The sequence below is a fragment of the Theobroma umbraticum genome, unplaced genomic scaffold (assembly GCF_002168275.2).
Source record: "Theobroma umbraticum cultivar Fairchild unplaced genomic scaffold, ASM216827v3 scaffold_44.0, whole genome shotgun sequence".
Lineage (NCBI taxonomy): Eukaryota > Viridiplantae > Streptophyta > Magnoliopsida > Malvales > Malvaceae > Theobroma > Theobroma umbraticum.
Window position 1 is genome coordinate 9,452,517 of NW_018397255.1, and position 15,316 is coordinate 9,467,832.

The 15,316-nt window shown below is 29.6% G+C and overlaps 1 protein-coding gene across 2 annotated transcripts; it reads right to left on the reverse strand.

Moving 5' to 3' along the window:
• Positions 1 to 873: 873 nt before the first annotated feature.
• LOC110408839 (chromatin remodeling protein EBS-like) lies at positions 874 to 10,380 on the reverse strand. 2 transcript variants are annotated; one of them, XM_021417947.2, is made up of 6 exons: positions 10,034 to 10,380; positions 9,507 to 9,849; positions 9,313 to 9,381; positions 7,018 to 7,156; positions 3,002 to 3,054; positions 874 to 1,140 (listed from the first exon to the last, which is right to left on the reverse strand). In XM_021417947.2, exons 1-5 carry the CDS (start codon positions 10,104 to 10,106, stop codon positions 3,028 to 3,030), a joined length of 651 nt encoding a protein of 216 aa, XP_021273622.1. In that variant the 5' UTR covers positions 10,107 to 10,380; the 3' UTR covers positions 874 to 1,140; positions 3,002 to 3,027. The 2 variants fall into 2 exon arrangements, with proteins under 2 accessions (XP_021273622.1, XP_021273621.1); XM_021417946.2 differs by lacking the exon at positions 874 to 1,140 and having other exon boundaries at positions 2,718 to 3,054.
• Between the last annotated feature and the right edge of the window lie 4,936 nt (positions 10,381 to 15,316).

Here is a 15,316-nt window from a genome sequence, read left to right on the forward strand (position 1 = left end):
AAAGTATTAATATTTAATGATCTATTATTAATATTTTAAAGAAATTATTCAAATTTGAACAATAAAATAAAAATAAGTAATCATAATAACATTTAAATTATAAATAAAATATTAATATTTTAAAAATAAAAATAAAATTATAAACAAAAGTATAATATTTAAATAATAAATTATTAATATTACACATAAATTATAAAATATTAATATTTAAAAATAAAAATAAATAATCATAATAACATTTAAATTGTAAATAAAATATTATTATTCTATAACATTGATGATTAAATTATAAAAAAATATTAATAATTAAATTATTAATTAGTAATATTTTAAATAAATTATAAATTGTTAATATTTAAAAAATAAAATAAAAATAAATAATCATAATAACTTTGAAATTATGAATAAAATATTAATATTTGAACATATTAATGATTAAATTATAAAAAATATTAATATTTAAACTATAAATTATTCATATTTTAAATAAATTGTAAATTATTAATATTTAAAATAAAATAAAATAAAAATAAATAATCATAATACCATTTAAATTACAAATAAAATATTCCTATTTTATAATATTAGTAATTAAATTATAAATAAAATATAAATATTTAAAAATAAGTAAAATAATATATAAAAGATATTTTATCTTTTTATGTACTATTCTTTTTTATTTTAAAATTATTTTTACTAATCAAACATTATAATAAATCATAACAACTATTTTTATCTTACTTTATTTATCATACCAATTTAAGTAATAATTATTTTATTTTATTTTTATAAAATAAATATTTTATTTGATTTCTATTTATTTCATGAACTTTACAAAATGCACACAGAAACAAGGAACCTACGATTCAGTCAACCAAGCGGAGCTTACAACTCACATTTAAGGCTGGACGGATATCAGCTATGGAGTTTGTTTCTCCGAACGGACCCAATTATAATCTTTATTTCTTAAAGGTAGATACTTTCCAACACATCATTATCATGTCCTGATTCGTGTGACGAAAACTTGCCACGTGACATCTTTCCTTCATTCTTCTTTGGTCTTCTTGTTCTCTCCCTGCTCTCAATGTTCACCAGTCACCAATGAAAGGGGCAGCATATTCCAACTCGAGCGGATGCTAACTGAAACAGTAATAAAATAAATCACCATGACGCTACATAAGCTGAAGCACCAACTATTCCATACGCACAATCATTTTCAAAGTTTTATTCTTTTCCCAGTTCTCCACTGGTGACTGAGAATTCAGTTTCCTGATTTCTTCACATGATTTGACTTCAAAAATCTCAAATAATCGAAACATTATTTATACTATAAATTAAAATTTTATTATTTTATCAAAATATATATTTTTTAAAACATTAAACTTAATATTCATGAATTATGCATAATTTTTTTCTGCAATACGAAAACACTATACCAAAATTTATTAATGTATTAAAAAAATTAAAAATAAGATCCAAAGAGATAATAATTAAAAAAAAACAAATAACGTTCAAATCATATTTAAAAAAAAATTTAATTGAGTCATGTGTATATATATAATTTTAATGTATAAAAAATTATTAATTTATATATTAAGTAAAATTATAGATTTTTAATAATATATCAATTTATAAATTTAATAAATTATTAATTTACCTCATTAACCCATGTCAAGATTGATTTAAAATATTATTTAATTAGAATTAATACTTTATCAAATATTAATTTATAAAAATTATGCTATATATCTCGTACGCTCATCTCATCTAAAAACGATATTCATGTCTCTCCTTTATTGTTCAATAGGCTATACAGGCAATCTAGCGGCACAGGAGTGGCAGCTGGGCAAGTAGGCGGCAGGGATAAGAAAGTGAAAGGGTTGATGTTGTCATTAAATTTTATTTTTTTTTTACAATTGAGAAAAAAAAATTTAAACTTTACTTTTTAAATAGAGAGATAACTTGCATGGCAAAGAACTATCCAATTCTGAAAAATAAAAACTCTTCATATATAAGTAACACTTCCTCCACTTCCCCCATTTGAGAAAATTTGTTCTTTTCAGAAAGTCACAAGATTAAAAAGTTGGAAGGTCCGTTTGCAAAGGTCCTAATAAAATGTATAATAAGGAGCTGGAATTAACCTTAGAAAAGGACAAAACCCCAAAATACCATTAGAGTGAGACATGGAAAGAAAGGGCTACTTCTCTTGGGCTAGCCCTGTCCTGACGCATGGCATCAATTACCAATATCATCTGTTGAAAATACAGCTCTGAAAGCACAATTTGCCATCTGATATATCAATTATCAGATTCAGGTCCATGGGGAATGAGGCATCCCCGCAATGGAATCAGATACTACCTCGAGACTTCAATAACCTCATGGAACTTTTAATATGAGAAACCCACTTTTGCACTGACTTCATGCGGGAAAACTAAAATGGGCCTTTTTGCACAAGTATCAGAAGAGGGTTGAAGGAAGCATGGTAATCTTAACCTTCTGAATTCAACAAACATGGGGCAAAAAAAAGAAAGAAAGTAGAAAGTGATCCTGTGTCTCTGGATCATTTTCTCTAGTTAAATGTCAGCTCTCATCAGTGCGTGCCATGATATTCTGGAAGCAGATGGCCATAAATCTCAAGCAACAGCCTAGCATTCTCAAGCCCCAAAAGGTAGTGAAAGAAAATGGAACAATCATAAGCAACTAAAGAAACTGTGACCTATCAAAAGAACCAAAAGTTTCCCAATTTTTAAGTTTGCGTCATTGTTATGGTTCACAGCTTATATTAAGATGACATTTTGCAGAGATTGTGCACGCACAGGCACATTGTTGACCACAAAAAATCATCTCCTAAGTCTGACCACACATACAAACATGAGAACATGGCAAATCATGAAAGAAGCCTCTCTGGTTTGTGCAAACTTAGTATCTTCTCTGCACTGTACAATTCCACAACACAAACAAGAACGACAATACTTGAGCTAATGTGCAAGAAAATCAGTACCTCCTCATTCTGCGTTGTGAAAACGGTTATCTCTTCCTACGCTTGGGTTCCACCTAAGCCAAAAGAATAAAACATAAGATCAAATACAAGGCCATATTACACTGCTAAGAGGATGAAGGAAAAAGAAGAATAGTTTGTTGTTGAATAAAGCATTAGATGCAGCAATAGAAAACACTTAAAACTTTTTTTTGAAAAGTATGGAACTTTTATTTATCAATAAAAAAAAAGTCATAACTAATTAATTATCATGAAATCCCACCTCCCTTCCAGATAACAAAGTATCAAGGTAATTCTATCTCTTGTAATAATTAAATATATTAAAAAATTGTATTTCGTTATACTTCATGCCTTCAAGCAAAGTAGAAAGTACTAAAAAGTTTTATTTCCTAAATATGAGGTTAATATGTCCAAAAAATAATGAGGTTAAAAAATAAATCTACTATTTTTCATCATCATTTTATATGTAAAACCATATTGATATAGTCAATTTACATAAATGCCCTGTACAGGCATCACAAAAGTAGCATGGGATCTGTTCACATTGAAGGAGCAACTACCAGATCTATACCAACAAGGACAGGTCAAAAGCAACGAACTCACAATTATGCTAGTTTTGGATGGTTGGCAGACATCTATTTTAAAGTCCAGAAAGGAAGCTCTTCTTATAAATAGACGTCGAATTAGCACCTAAGCCTTGTCCAGTTCAAGTAATATTTTATCTTAGAACAATTGCCAAACCAGCATCAGCATCTCTTCAATTATATTATATTTGTCTCCTTGTGACTGATGAGGTTGACCTGGTACACAGTTCTAAGAGAAACTTATATAAATATATACATAAATGAATTTGGATCTTTATCTAACATTACAGTTTGGCAGTGTTTGATGTAAAAGAATAAGCTACATATAAAGAAACCAGGATCCCAAAAAAGAAAAGTGTGCCATAGACTGTGACAGAGGGAATAGTGCTCAAAACCTTCACTAAACATGTAACTATGAGCAGTAAAATAACTGAAAAAGAGGAAAAACAATATTCCATAAGATGTGTGCGCTTTACACTTGCAAATAATAGTATGATCTGAAAGTAACATTTAAAAAGCTTCAAAATTTCTCTACCAACAAGCGTAAGCATGACTGCATGTACACATACTAAAACACAAGTTTGCCAACGTTTAAAGTATTTCAAAGTTTGCAGCCAGCATGTTAACCTATATCATCATCAGTATTAAACTTCATCCTCATTAAAGGTGACTGTTTAGTATCCCTAAGCAGTTGATATATCCTTTTTAATATTTTATTATACTCAAAAATGAATTCTTCTCCTAGTACATCTTTCTTTACTGCCACACCCATATTCACAAAAGAAAGCAGCAGCTCGGAAGCTAGGGAGTCACCAGCTAAAAGTAAGTACAGTTCGCTCAGCAAGCAACATGCACTCTGTTTGGTATCTACTTTCCAATTGAACGTAAAATACCAGAGATCACATACCTTGCCCTTGCACCACAAGTCCCATTCTAATATGGAAAAGTAGTTTAGGTTGACAATGACAGCCCTTTGACAAATTATTTTGGGTAAAATACTGACACCTGCCTAGTGCGGTCTACTGGTTTAGCAACTATGCGAATATATATTAAAATTATAACCAAGCTAACATGAACAAACCACTAATGGATGCATCTAGAAATATAAATAAATGTTAGAAGTTCCAAATAATATCTGTTTAGCTGACTGACTTGAGTAACCAACATAAACAGACCAATTCCTTGCAAGTAGAATTCCAACATTGAATTTGATCCCATTCAATAAGAGACCATATTTACTTTTGTCCCTAAACAACAACCCTCTATCTCTGCCTGTATCTCTCTTTTGGAAGAAGGGAGGTTCACTCTTAAGGGAGAAAGGGATTGATCTATTCAGAGGTGGTGCCACACTTGGGGTGGTACTCCATGTAAGTTTCAAAATTTTCTTTCATATATACCAGTATTCCTTTTTTTGTTGGGGGGGTTGGGGGGGTGTGGGACACATATATAATACTTTTTCACTTATATCACATTATTTTTTGAATGTGACCCCCTATCAAGAAGTAAATACAAATTTTCATGAAGCGAAGAAAAAGACCATCAAAATCCTTTATTTTTTTTATTTGGGTTAAAAATGTTAATTATAAGTATTTTACTTGATTTTATACATATTTTGCAGTCTTGATGCTCTACATACTTATACTTTGTTGCTACTTATAAGTTGATTTATATATTATGTTGGTGATTGTGGCATTGGAGTTTGGACTGCTGCAGAGGTCATGTGATCATACGTGTTCTTTCGACAAACTAACAATGGTTGTATTTTGCTGGTTGTTTATGTTAATGATATTGTGATTACAGGTACTGATTGCGTCAAGCAAAATTTCAAACGAAAGACTTAAGTTCCTTAAAATACTTTCAAGCGATTGAAGTAACTTGCTCCAAAGAGGGTATATTTCTTTCCAAAAGGAAGTATGTGTTAGATTTGCAAAAAGATGTTGGATTGCTTGGAGCAAAGCCTTGTGAGACTCCTATGGACTCAAGTGTGAAGCTTATAGCAGGAGAGGGGGAGGCATTTGCAGATATTGAAAAATATAGAGAGCCAGTTGATAAATTAAATTATTTGACAGTAACTCGTCTAGATATTTCTTTTCCAGTGAGTGTAGTAAGTCAATTCATGTCTGCGCCTACTACCATTCAATGGGATGCTTTGGTTCGTATTCTGAAGTATATGGTCACCAAGCAAAAGGGTTGTATATGGAGTTCATCAACATACTCAAGTTGATGGCTTTACTGATGCCGATTGGGCTGGGTCACTAGATGATAGGAAATCTACTACAGGATATTGTGTGTTTGTGCCAGGAAATTTGGTATCATGGAAAAGTAAGAAGCAGAATGTGGTAGCAAGGTCTAGTGCAAAGTCCGAGTACCACGCTATGGCACAAACTACTTGTGAGCTTATGTGGATTCATCATTTGTTGGAGGAAATTGGTTTTGCCAATTCATCTCCTATGAGATTGCGGAGTGATATTCAGGCAGCTATGCATATTTCTTCTAATCCAATGTTTCATGGAAGGACAAAACACATTGAGGTTGATCGTCATTTTGTACGAGAAAAGATTCAATAGAAATTGATATCTACTTCCTATGTGAGAATGGGAGAGCAGTTAGCAATTTGTTTACTAAGAATCTTTCTTCAGTTAGAATTGATTATTTTTGTAACAAGATGGGCATGATCAATATCTACGCTCCAGCTTGAGGGGGAGTGTTAAAGACTGATATATACTGTGGGTTTAGGGCTGTTTTAGTCTCTTCCATATTCTCTATTCTATTATAAATAGAATAGCCACATTGTGGAAATAGATCTTTTATCAAATATATTAAAGTAGTTTACAGTGATTAATACTGCCAATATGTATATTTCAATTGTGATTAATATTTTCTAATATATATATAAAATTTAAATTTCATTGTTAGGTATATCCATCCCGATATTTTGAAAATGAATGTATCCCTGGGGTCTGCATCATGAATCCTTATCCAAGCTTCTTAGCTGCAGAAAACTGTCTTTGATCAGTTGAGTAAGCTTATTCTAATCCAGTGGAGAGGGAAAAAAAAACCAGGGGGAGGGGTGCTAGAAAGGAGACAAAGAGTTTATGGAAAGAGATGCTATCTTTAGTTGGAACATAAGGAGAAGGAAGCATAATTAAAAATGGAAAAACTGAGATTCTTATGTAAGAGGGGAAAAGGGAAAAGGAAAGGACAGGCAACCATCCCCAAGGGGAAACTGCAAACAGGAAATTATTGGTTGCAGCTTGGTGAGGCAAAGCTTGGAACTAAAAGCTCCATTGGAAGATCATCATCAAAAGATTGTAAAAGCTGGTCTAACACAAAGTATAACTAAATCCACCAATAAGTAAATGGAGTAACCAAGGCACAAGAAACAAGACATAAAGTTCTTGCACAAATTCAAACTGTGAACATAAATGCTCTAACCTTTGCCTCAAGGGACGGCGACACTGGGAATGCATTCAAAGATCTTTTGGCATCATCCTCTGACGAACAATCAGAACATAAAAACTGCTCCAATTTTTTCGCTTCTTCAATGGTCATACCCATGCAGGAAGGATGAAACCTGAAACATACTAACATGCAATCAGGAAATCATGATGATTGGCATTCTTATTAATTCATTGAATTTCAAATTGCTTATATTTCATTATATTCATATACAGGACAATGGAGATCATTGCAAGGAACAGAGGAAATAATACTAAACATACAAGTAGACCTAAGTAAAATGCCTCCAAACAACAAATGTTTTTCATTTCTAGAAATAGAATGCTCCAAAATTAGTTGAGGTAAAGTCCTAGAAGATACAACTAATTCATGCAAAGTCCCTTCAAGTCAGACATTGATAAATAGATTGTTTGACAAAACAGTCTATTTAACAATTAGCCAATAGTACTTCATGCCCATGTCAACGTATGTCCAAAAGTAGCTAGAAATACAACTCAATGCTGAGAAACATTGAAGGGCCTATTTCTACAAAACACAAACACAAAATGTAAAATTGAAGCTACACAGCATAAGTTTAAAAGGTTATATAGAACAGTCCTAAAGGTGCAACCAAAATATTTCAGCTCTGCCTTCATTAATGGGCACAACTAAGGCACAGTATGCTATGTGTCTAGTTACATATATAAACTTAATTGAATTAAACTTTTAACAGTCAAAGATAACTTACCATTTCAATAATCTTAGTGAAGTCTAAAGTTTTAAGGAGATCTAGAATTCCAACTGCGTACTACTCTGATTCAAGTAGTCTTTTATGCGTTCATTAGGCCACCTTCCAATAGTTAAGAGTCAAACTATTCACAATGCTCTGCATAGATTATTAACTTTTACATCAAGTTTAGAAATTTCTTTGCCTACTAGGGCATAAATGCCAGTGTTCTTTTCCACTCTATTTTCTCCCTCTATCCTTTTCTTTTAGGTTTGCAGCAAATTTGACCTTTCCACTTCTAAAAACAATGAATATTATTCCACCGATCAATAAGTCCCTAAAACAACTGAGTGCCATCCCACCACCCTTCCTTCAAATCACCAGAAAATTTCTAAGCTCTGCTGCTGACAGACATTAACAGCAACTTCCAGCCATTCTTTTGCCATAAAATTTCAATCAATAAAACCCATATTTCATTCATTAGCCATAAACCCTTTATCTATCTCTAAACCATAAAATTGCTAAATTTTCCCAAACCTATCCTGGTAAAAAAAGCCAAATAGGAAACATTAATGCAGCCTCAAAGTTACCCCTGCCCCCAGAAAAGAAAATCCATCAAAAGACTTGCCTCTGTTAGAATATTACCAACATGTTAAGTATCTTAGACAAGTGAGCATATGTAAGATACAATAAAGCATAGATTGGGTTCTCCCATAATACAGAGAGACTTAGGAAGGAAATTAACCATGTTAGAAGAAAACAGTGCAGAAAAGGTAGATCAGATGGCATTAGCAGAACTACTTAAGGTTTCCTAATAGGGAAAATAAAGAATTTTCTCTTTTTTGGATTGGAACTGAAGCTGCTCTAGCTCATATTGATCCATGTCTTAATAAATCTACAATTGAAGCTCTTTGCAATACCTTAAATTAATTACCTTCAGTTGTTACAAAAGCACAGCTTTATAGGAAGCAGATTTTCATAGATAAAATACCAAATAAAATAGGATCCAAGTAAGTCATTATTGGAAAGTAAGTTAAGGAATACTAGAAAACAATTAAGACAATAATCATTAAACAAATGTACACTACCCAGTGTTCAATTAAGGAAAACATAGAATTAAATAGCAATGCATTCATCATCGTATGTTTCATGAATACTAACACAGAATTAAAAGCATTTGCTATCGAACAAAACATAACATATGCTATCCTTTTCCTTCAAGAGCTATGAATTATTAAAAAATAATACTAAAGAAACAAGAAACTTTTTAATGATAACAACCTAATAGGATTAATGTATTATATATAAGATGTACAAGCAGTCAAGTTAAACAACATAGAAACACTTAAAAATTAAATGTGAAAAACATCATAATTGTAAATATGTAACCATTAACCTGGAGCAAAGTTAAATACAACATTAATTTGAAACTCTTTCAGCCCACAAATCTTTACAAGACACTAGATAAATAAATTCAATCTACAGTTCTACATACATACAGAAAAGGAAATTTTACAGTCCACTTTAATTACATAAGGAAAACAAAAAATGTATAACAAGTTTACCAATCCTTGCATCCCTCACATTGCACCATGAGGTCATCCGGGTTGTATGGCATCTCACACTTACAATACCTTCAAAACAGAACCCAACGAGAATTAAAAAAAAAAAACACATTAATCAATAACCAATTACACATAAAACATAGGAAAAACTACCGAAACTCAATCGAAAAACACAAGAGAAATCAAAAACTCACACTGCCACACGGTCTGGGGTGAAGCCACCAGTGGCAGCCTTATATTCGAACCTACAAAAGTAATCTTCAGCACCAACATTTTCAAGCTTAGTATAGTTTTTGAAAGTGTGAACTATACACTTTCCTTCAATCGTGTGGGCACTTTGAACATCATAATGGTCTGATAAAAAGAGCTCCTTAGCTCCATGAAATTGTCTCCTCCCTCCAATTGACTCTTCCGGCCGATAGTACCATCTAACTCGAACCTTCACATTGTTCCGATGATCGGCCTCGATCTTCTCTACGCGTGCCACGTATGGTGGCTTATCTGAGTCTGATGGTCTCATCAACACACAATCACCAGCTGCAAACCAAACAAGAGAAAAAAAAGTCAAAACTTTCCCCGCCAAAAATGTTTCTGGGTTTTAGATTTTAAGACCCAAAGCTAAATAAACGGAGAATTCAAATTTTGGATTAGGAAAAAAAGATCGGGCCTTTTTTCCAATGAAAAAAGAGAAATTTTGAGATGAGTTTTGGGAGAAACATACGTCGAACAACTTTGTTGGTGCCTTTGATAGTGTAGGAATCAAGGTCCTTTTTCCCAGGTTTGGTCTTGGCCATGAAAGGGTTTTCGTTTTATTTAAAAAAAAATGAGGGTCAAATGTGAATGAAATGTGATCTTTCTGAGTAGTAAGATGGGATATCCGAGGGTATTTTCTTTGTTATGGTTCAGAGAAAAGGAAGAATTGTGGAGAGACAGGTGAAGGTTTAAGGATTTAGGCAGTGGGCAAACAAAGAAACCCTAGGTACTGGGAGAGGACGGAGAGTTGAAAGAGAAGAGACAGAGGGGAGAGAGAAAGAAAGAGAGAAGTAATCTCGTTGGGATGTGAGAGAGAGAAAAAAAAAAGGAAAAAAAAAGGGTGGACGACACGTCAGCATCATCATGAACTAGTCATGCATGCATTTGTGTTGGTGACAGTTCTCTTCTCCGCCATGTTCAATGTTGTGCTGTGAAAATATGTACATGTGCAACTCAAACCAGGTTCCATTTGCCTCTGCTCTACCATCGAAGCAAGATTACTTAGCAGTTAATGAACTTATTGAAATCAATTAACTGTTTGAAAATTGGGAATGAAGGCACAAGAAGAAAGAAGAAGCTTGACTTTGAAGTGTGAAAGAACACCCCTTTTTAAAAATTATTACGCTTTTAGGATATAATAAATCTTACAACTTTCCAAACAGAAATAATAAACTGATTTTATATTCTTCCCATAAGATAATTTATAATTTTTTTTCAACGAATAAATACTAATTTTCACTTAATAACAAATATTACTTTCACGATTTAATTAATTTAATTTATAAAATCTAAAATAATTTCCATCTCATCATTTTTTACTATAACATTATGAAAATATCATCATTAATCAATTGTATACAGCATAAAAATACTTATATTTATAAATATGTATTTATCAAAAGACGATAATTAAAATATTTTTTGTTACAATTATTAGAAAGATTTATTTAATTTATAAATAAATATATTAATTACATTGAATGATTTTATTCAAAATATTTTTTTATTTTAATAGTATTGAATAATTTAAATATTAATATTTTAAGTTAAATTTTTTTAAAGTAAAATATTAATATTTTTTAATTTTTAAAAATTTAAATTAAATATTAATATTTATCAACCCCATACTACTAGGTTTAGTAGAAGCATTTTTTCTATTTTCTAGAAAATATCTTACACCTCTCAAAAGCACAAAACATTTTACATGGTTAATGAGTATTTTTTAGTAAAATGTTTTACATTTATAATAAATTTTTCGTCTTCCAAATAAATATAAATCTTAAAAACGTTTTTCAAAAAATATTTTAAGTCAAGCTAAACAAAATCGTTATCATCGATTTTAAATACTTAATCCACCAATATTACTTCAAAAAAAAATTCTTCTTTCCTAATGTGAATTAATCAAACTCACCAATTTTTTAAATTACCAATTATCTGTTACTAGTTCGGAATGTTAGTGATTAATCCTTAATCTTTTGCACCAATAAATATTATAAAAGTGATAGACCATATTTTTGAAAATATTGAACGGGTTTTACTAGTCTTTAACAGCCACATAATAATAACTTATTCTTACCCATTAAATTTTATAATTAGAAATTACTAATTAAAAATTAGGTTCCAATTGTTGGTGTTTAATAATAAAGGTTAACATGTCCAAACTTTCCATTATGCATGCCACTGAATACTTTACATTTACAAATGAAGAAAATAATTGACATTTATTGTGGTGTGGCCATACTTTTATATCCATACTAGATTCTCAACCATTCTATTTCCTCACTTATAACATTATTTCTAGTACAATTGGATAATTTAAATAAATAAACCAAGCACTTTTAGTCCTTTGAAGGTATGTAAGGACGTTTTCAATGTCTTTCCATCAATAGATTATACTAGGCTTAATGATCTAATTTACACATAGATAGCATTTCGTACTAAAAAAGTGATAGCATATTTCTTAAAACATGTTTAATTATACTACATTGCAGTGTTTTATTTTGTAACAAACTATTAAGATTGCAATACAATTACATCACAGTTAATGTATATAATGTAAATGCAGTCTAAAATTAACGTAATCGAATTACATTTCACTTTACAATATTATTAAAGATATTTTTACCTATCAATTTTGTTACTTTGTTAAAGATATTTTATAATGTTATAATTTATTTTTTTATATAGATTTTGAGGGATATCTCTTTATTACTCTCAATAGTCATTCTTTATTGGATAATCAATAAAATTTATATTATCTTTTAAAGAAAAAATAAATTAAAAATAAAATATATAATATAAAAAATTATATTAAAAAATAAAAATAAAATATATGACATTAAAAATATATTTAAAAGATAATATTAGATAAAAATTAATAAGAAAAAATACAAGTATATTAAATTTATTTTGATAAATAAGAGTAATTTTAAAAATTATTATTATGTTCTTAATAAAATAGATATAAATTATTATCTTTTTTACATTTTAATTATTACTTTACTTTTACGCCAAACACTACAATCACACTATTTACAATCAAATTAAATTGTAAGATACCAAATAACATCATAATACTATTATACGTAAATTTTATTACATTATTATTTTTTTATTTCTTGGAAATTTACAAGAAACCAACACCTCACCATGTGCAAATATTTCATTCTTGGCTTAAAGAATGTCACGTTTAGCGATATTATCAAGGTATTTGCCGTTTCATTTATCTTTTCACTATTTTGGTAGTCGTCTTCTTTACTCTCAAAATTATGAAAATACATCAAACTTTTCAGCCACTTTACTAGGAATATAACTTGCTCAATCAATTTGATGTATCAAGTCATATATTTCTATTGTCACATATGAAAGTGCTAGACAAGAAAGTATGGTCCCGTGGCAAGAGCACATGTACTTGCTTCTTTCTGGAAAGGCCATACCAAAATTAGCAAGTATTCCACGTCTAGTTCCAAACAATTGCCATATATATAATTTGCATAAATTCACAAAATATAGTATTCCATCCACGAAGCAGGATAAGCCATGCAGCCGATACAATATCATGTGACCCTTTTTTCATTGATTAGATTTGTCACAAGAATGGATATACCCTTTTTTCAAGAAGTAGTGTAACTGTTCTATTGAATTTTGTTTTCCTTTACTGATAAATTTACAATAATCCCATTAACCAACAACCATCTCTATATGATGAGCCATCAACATATACGGAAAATATGGGTAAAATTCAAAAAACCTTTCAAAATACTTTAAAAAGGATATTTTGATTCTTTGTATTTTAAAAGGATATTTTTAGTTCTTTAACTGTTAACGTTATTAATCAATCATTAAAAAAATTAGACTTAATATTACATATATGTTTTGGGACATTACTAAAGAGTTTGAATACTCTTTGAGATTATTTTATTGAGAAACCACTAGGGGTTTATATACAGGTTTCATTGTCAATACAAAAGGAAAAATAATCTATGCAATAAAAGAGAATTCCCTAGATCAAGCCTATAATTAAGAAAAATTACAATCAAATCAATTAGAATAACCAAGTCAATCAAATCATATCAATTGAAATGGTAATCATGGTAAATTAGAATCAATAATTAAGATAGCCTTCATTACAAACACCTTTTTACAAAAAATCTTTCTTTCCAAAATTTAATAAAATTTAATTTGATCCATAATAAACTTCAATATTTGACAGCAAAGAAAGCAACTTAAAACTTAACAAAATTCTAAAACAAGATTTGTGGTTGTGGTAATTTATATCACTCTAATACTTAATAAAATTCAATATTTGATAAAGAAGTAAAAAACTTAAAACTTTTGATATATAGTATCGGTTTGGATGGGTTTTTTTTACAATTTATCTATTTCGTAAAATAGAAGTCAAGCCAAATAAATTTTTGAGAAGTTTTTAAAAAAATTACTTTTTTAAAAAAACAAAATCTAAAAATAGAGCTTTAGTTCTCTCTCTTTGCAAGTCATCCCTCTCCAACCCAAATCGCAATCTCGCTCTCCTTTACCTCTCTTTACAAAAACTACTTTAAAAAAAAAAAACACGAACAAAAACCCTAGTAATAGAAAACCTATTGCATTGATGAAAAATAAAAATATTGATTTATAAGTTATTTATGAATTATATGTTACTTATAAATTATTTGTGAAATTATTTTTTATGATTTGTTATTAATTAAAAACTTTATGTTATATACAATTTTTTTTATATTTCTAAAAATTTGTTCTAAATAGATAAAAATAAAGTTAATTTTTTTCCATTGTGACCAAAAAAATTGGTAATTAATACAAAATTATTTATTAAAGACCCTTTATGATAATTTTAACCAAAATCAGAATTCATATAAATTTTTTTACCAAATAATTTATCTATAAAAAGAGCTTATAAAAGTAAATTTATCAAATAATTTTATCTTAATTTTAAAAATTATTATTTTTCATAAGAATTTCATAATGACTTTTAGTCTAAAAAAAAGCCAAGCTAAACAGACTTATATATAATAATCAGATCAAAATCTTGTTACATCACCCCAAACTAAATTTTTCGACAAAATTAATAATCATGAGTAAAAAAATAATTTCTTAACTTGACACTATCAAATTTAAAGTATCCATTATTAAACAAATTTACTTTCAATACATTATTTTCAATAAAAAAATAACACATTCTTTTTAATTAAAAAAAAACCTCAGTTTACCAGTTTCAAGGTAAATATAGTTACAAATTTTTATACTTTCAAATCAAATTTCAAAGTAGATACAGTTTCAAATTTTCAGACTTTCAAATCAATTTTTAAAAATTTTTTTTTTCCTGATTAAGGTTTTTTTGAGAGAGATAAGCAAATTTTCTTTTTTTAAAAAAAAAGAGAATATATTTAAGTTAAAAAATAACCTAAGAAGTATTTATATCCTAAAATATATATGTAATATTAAATTTAATTTTTTTAAACTTTTGACTAAAGCTTCAATTGTAAAGGGACAAAAACATAGACCAAAGTGTAAATGTCACGGGCCACAGCCCAGATCCGCAAAGAGGCCCAAGAGGGTGCCAGCCCACCAAGACCCATGTAGGGATTTCCTCGCCAAATGAGCTTCTAGAACCTTAGTTCCCTTCCAATGGTTTTGGAGGGAAATCTTTTGGAGGGAAATCCTTTGGAGGGAAAATTTTAGAGAGAAATGGATGGGGAACCTTGGCTATAAATAACCCCATCCTCCTTGTGTAAAT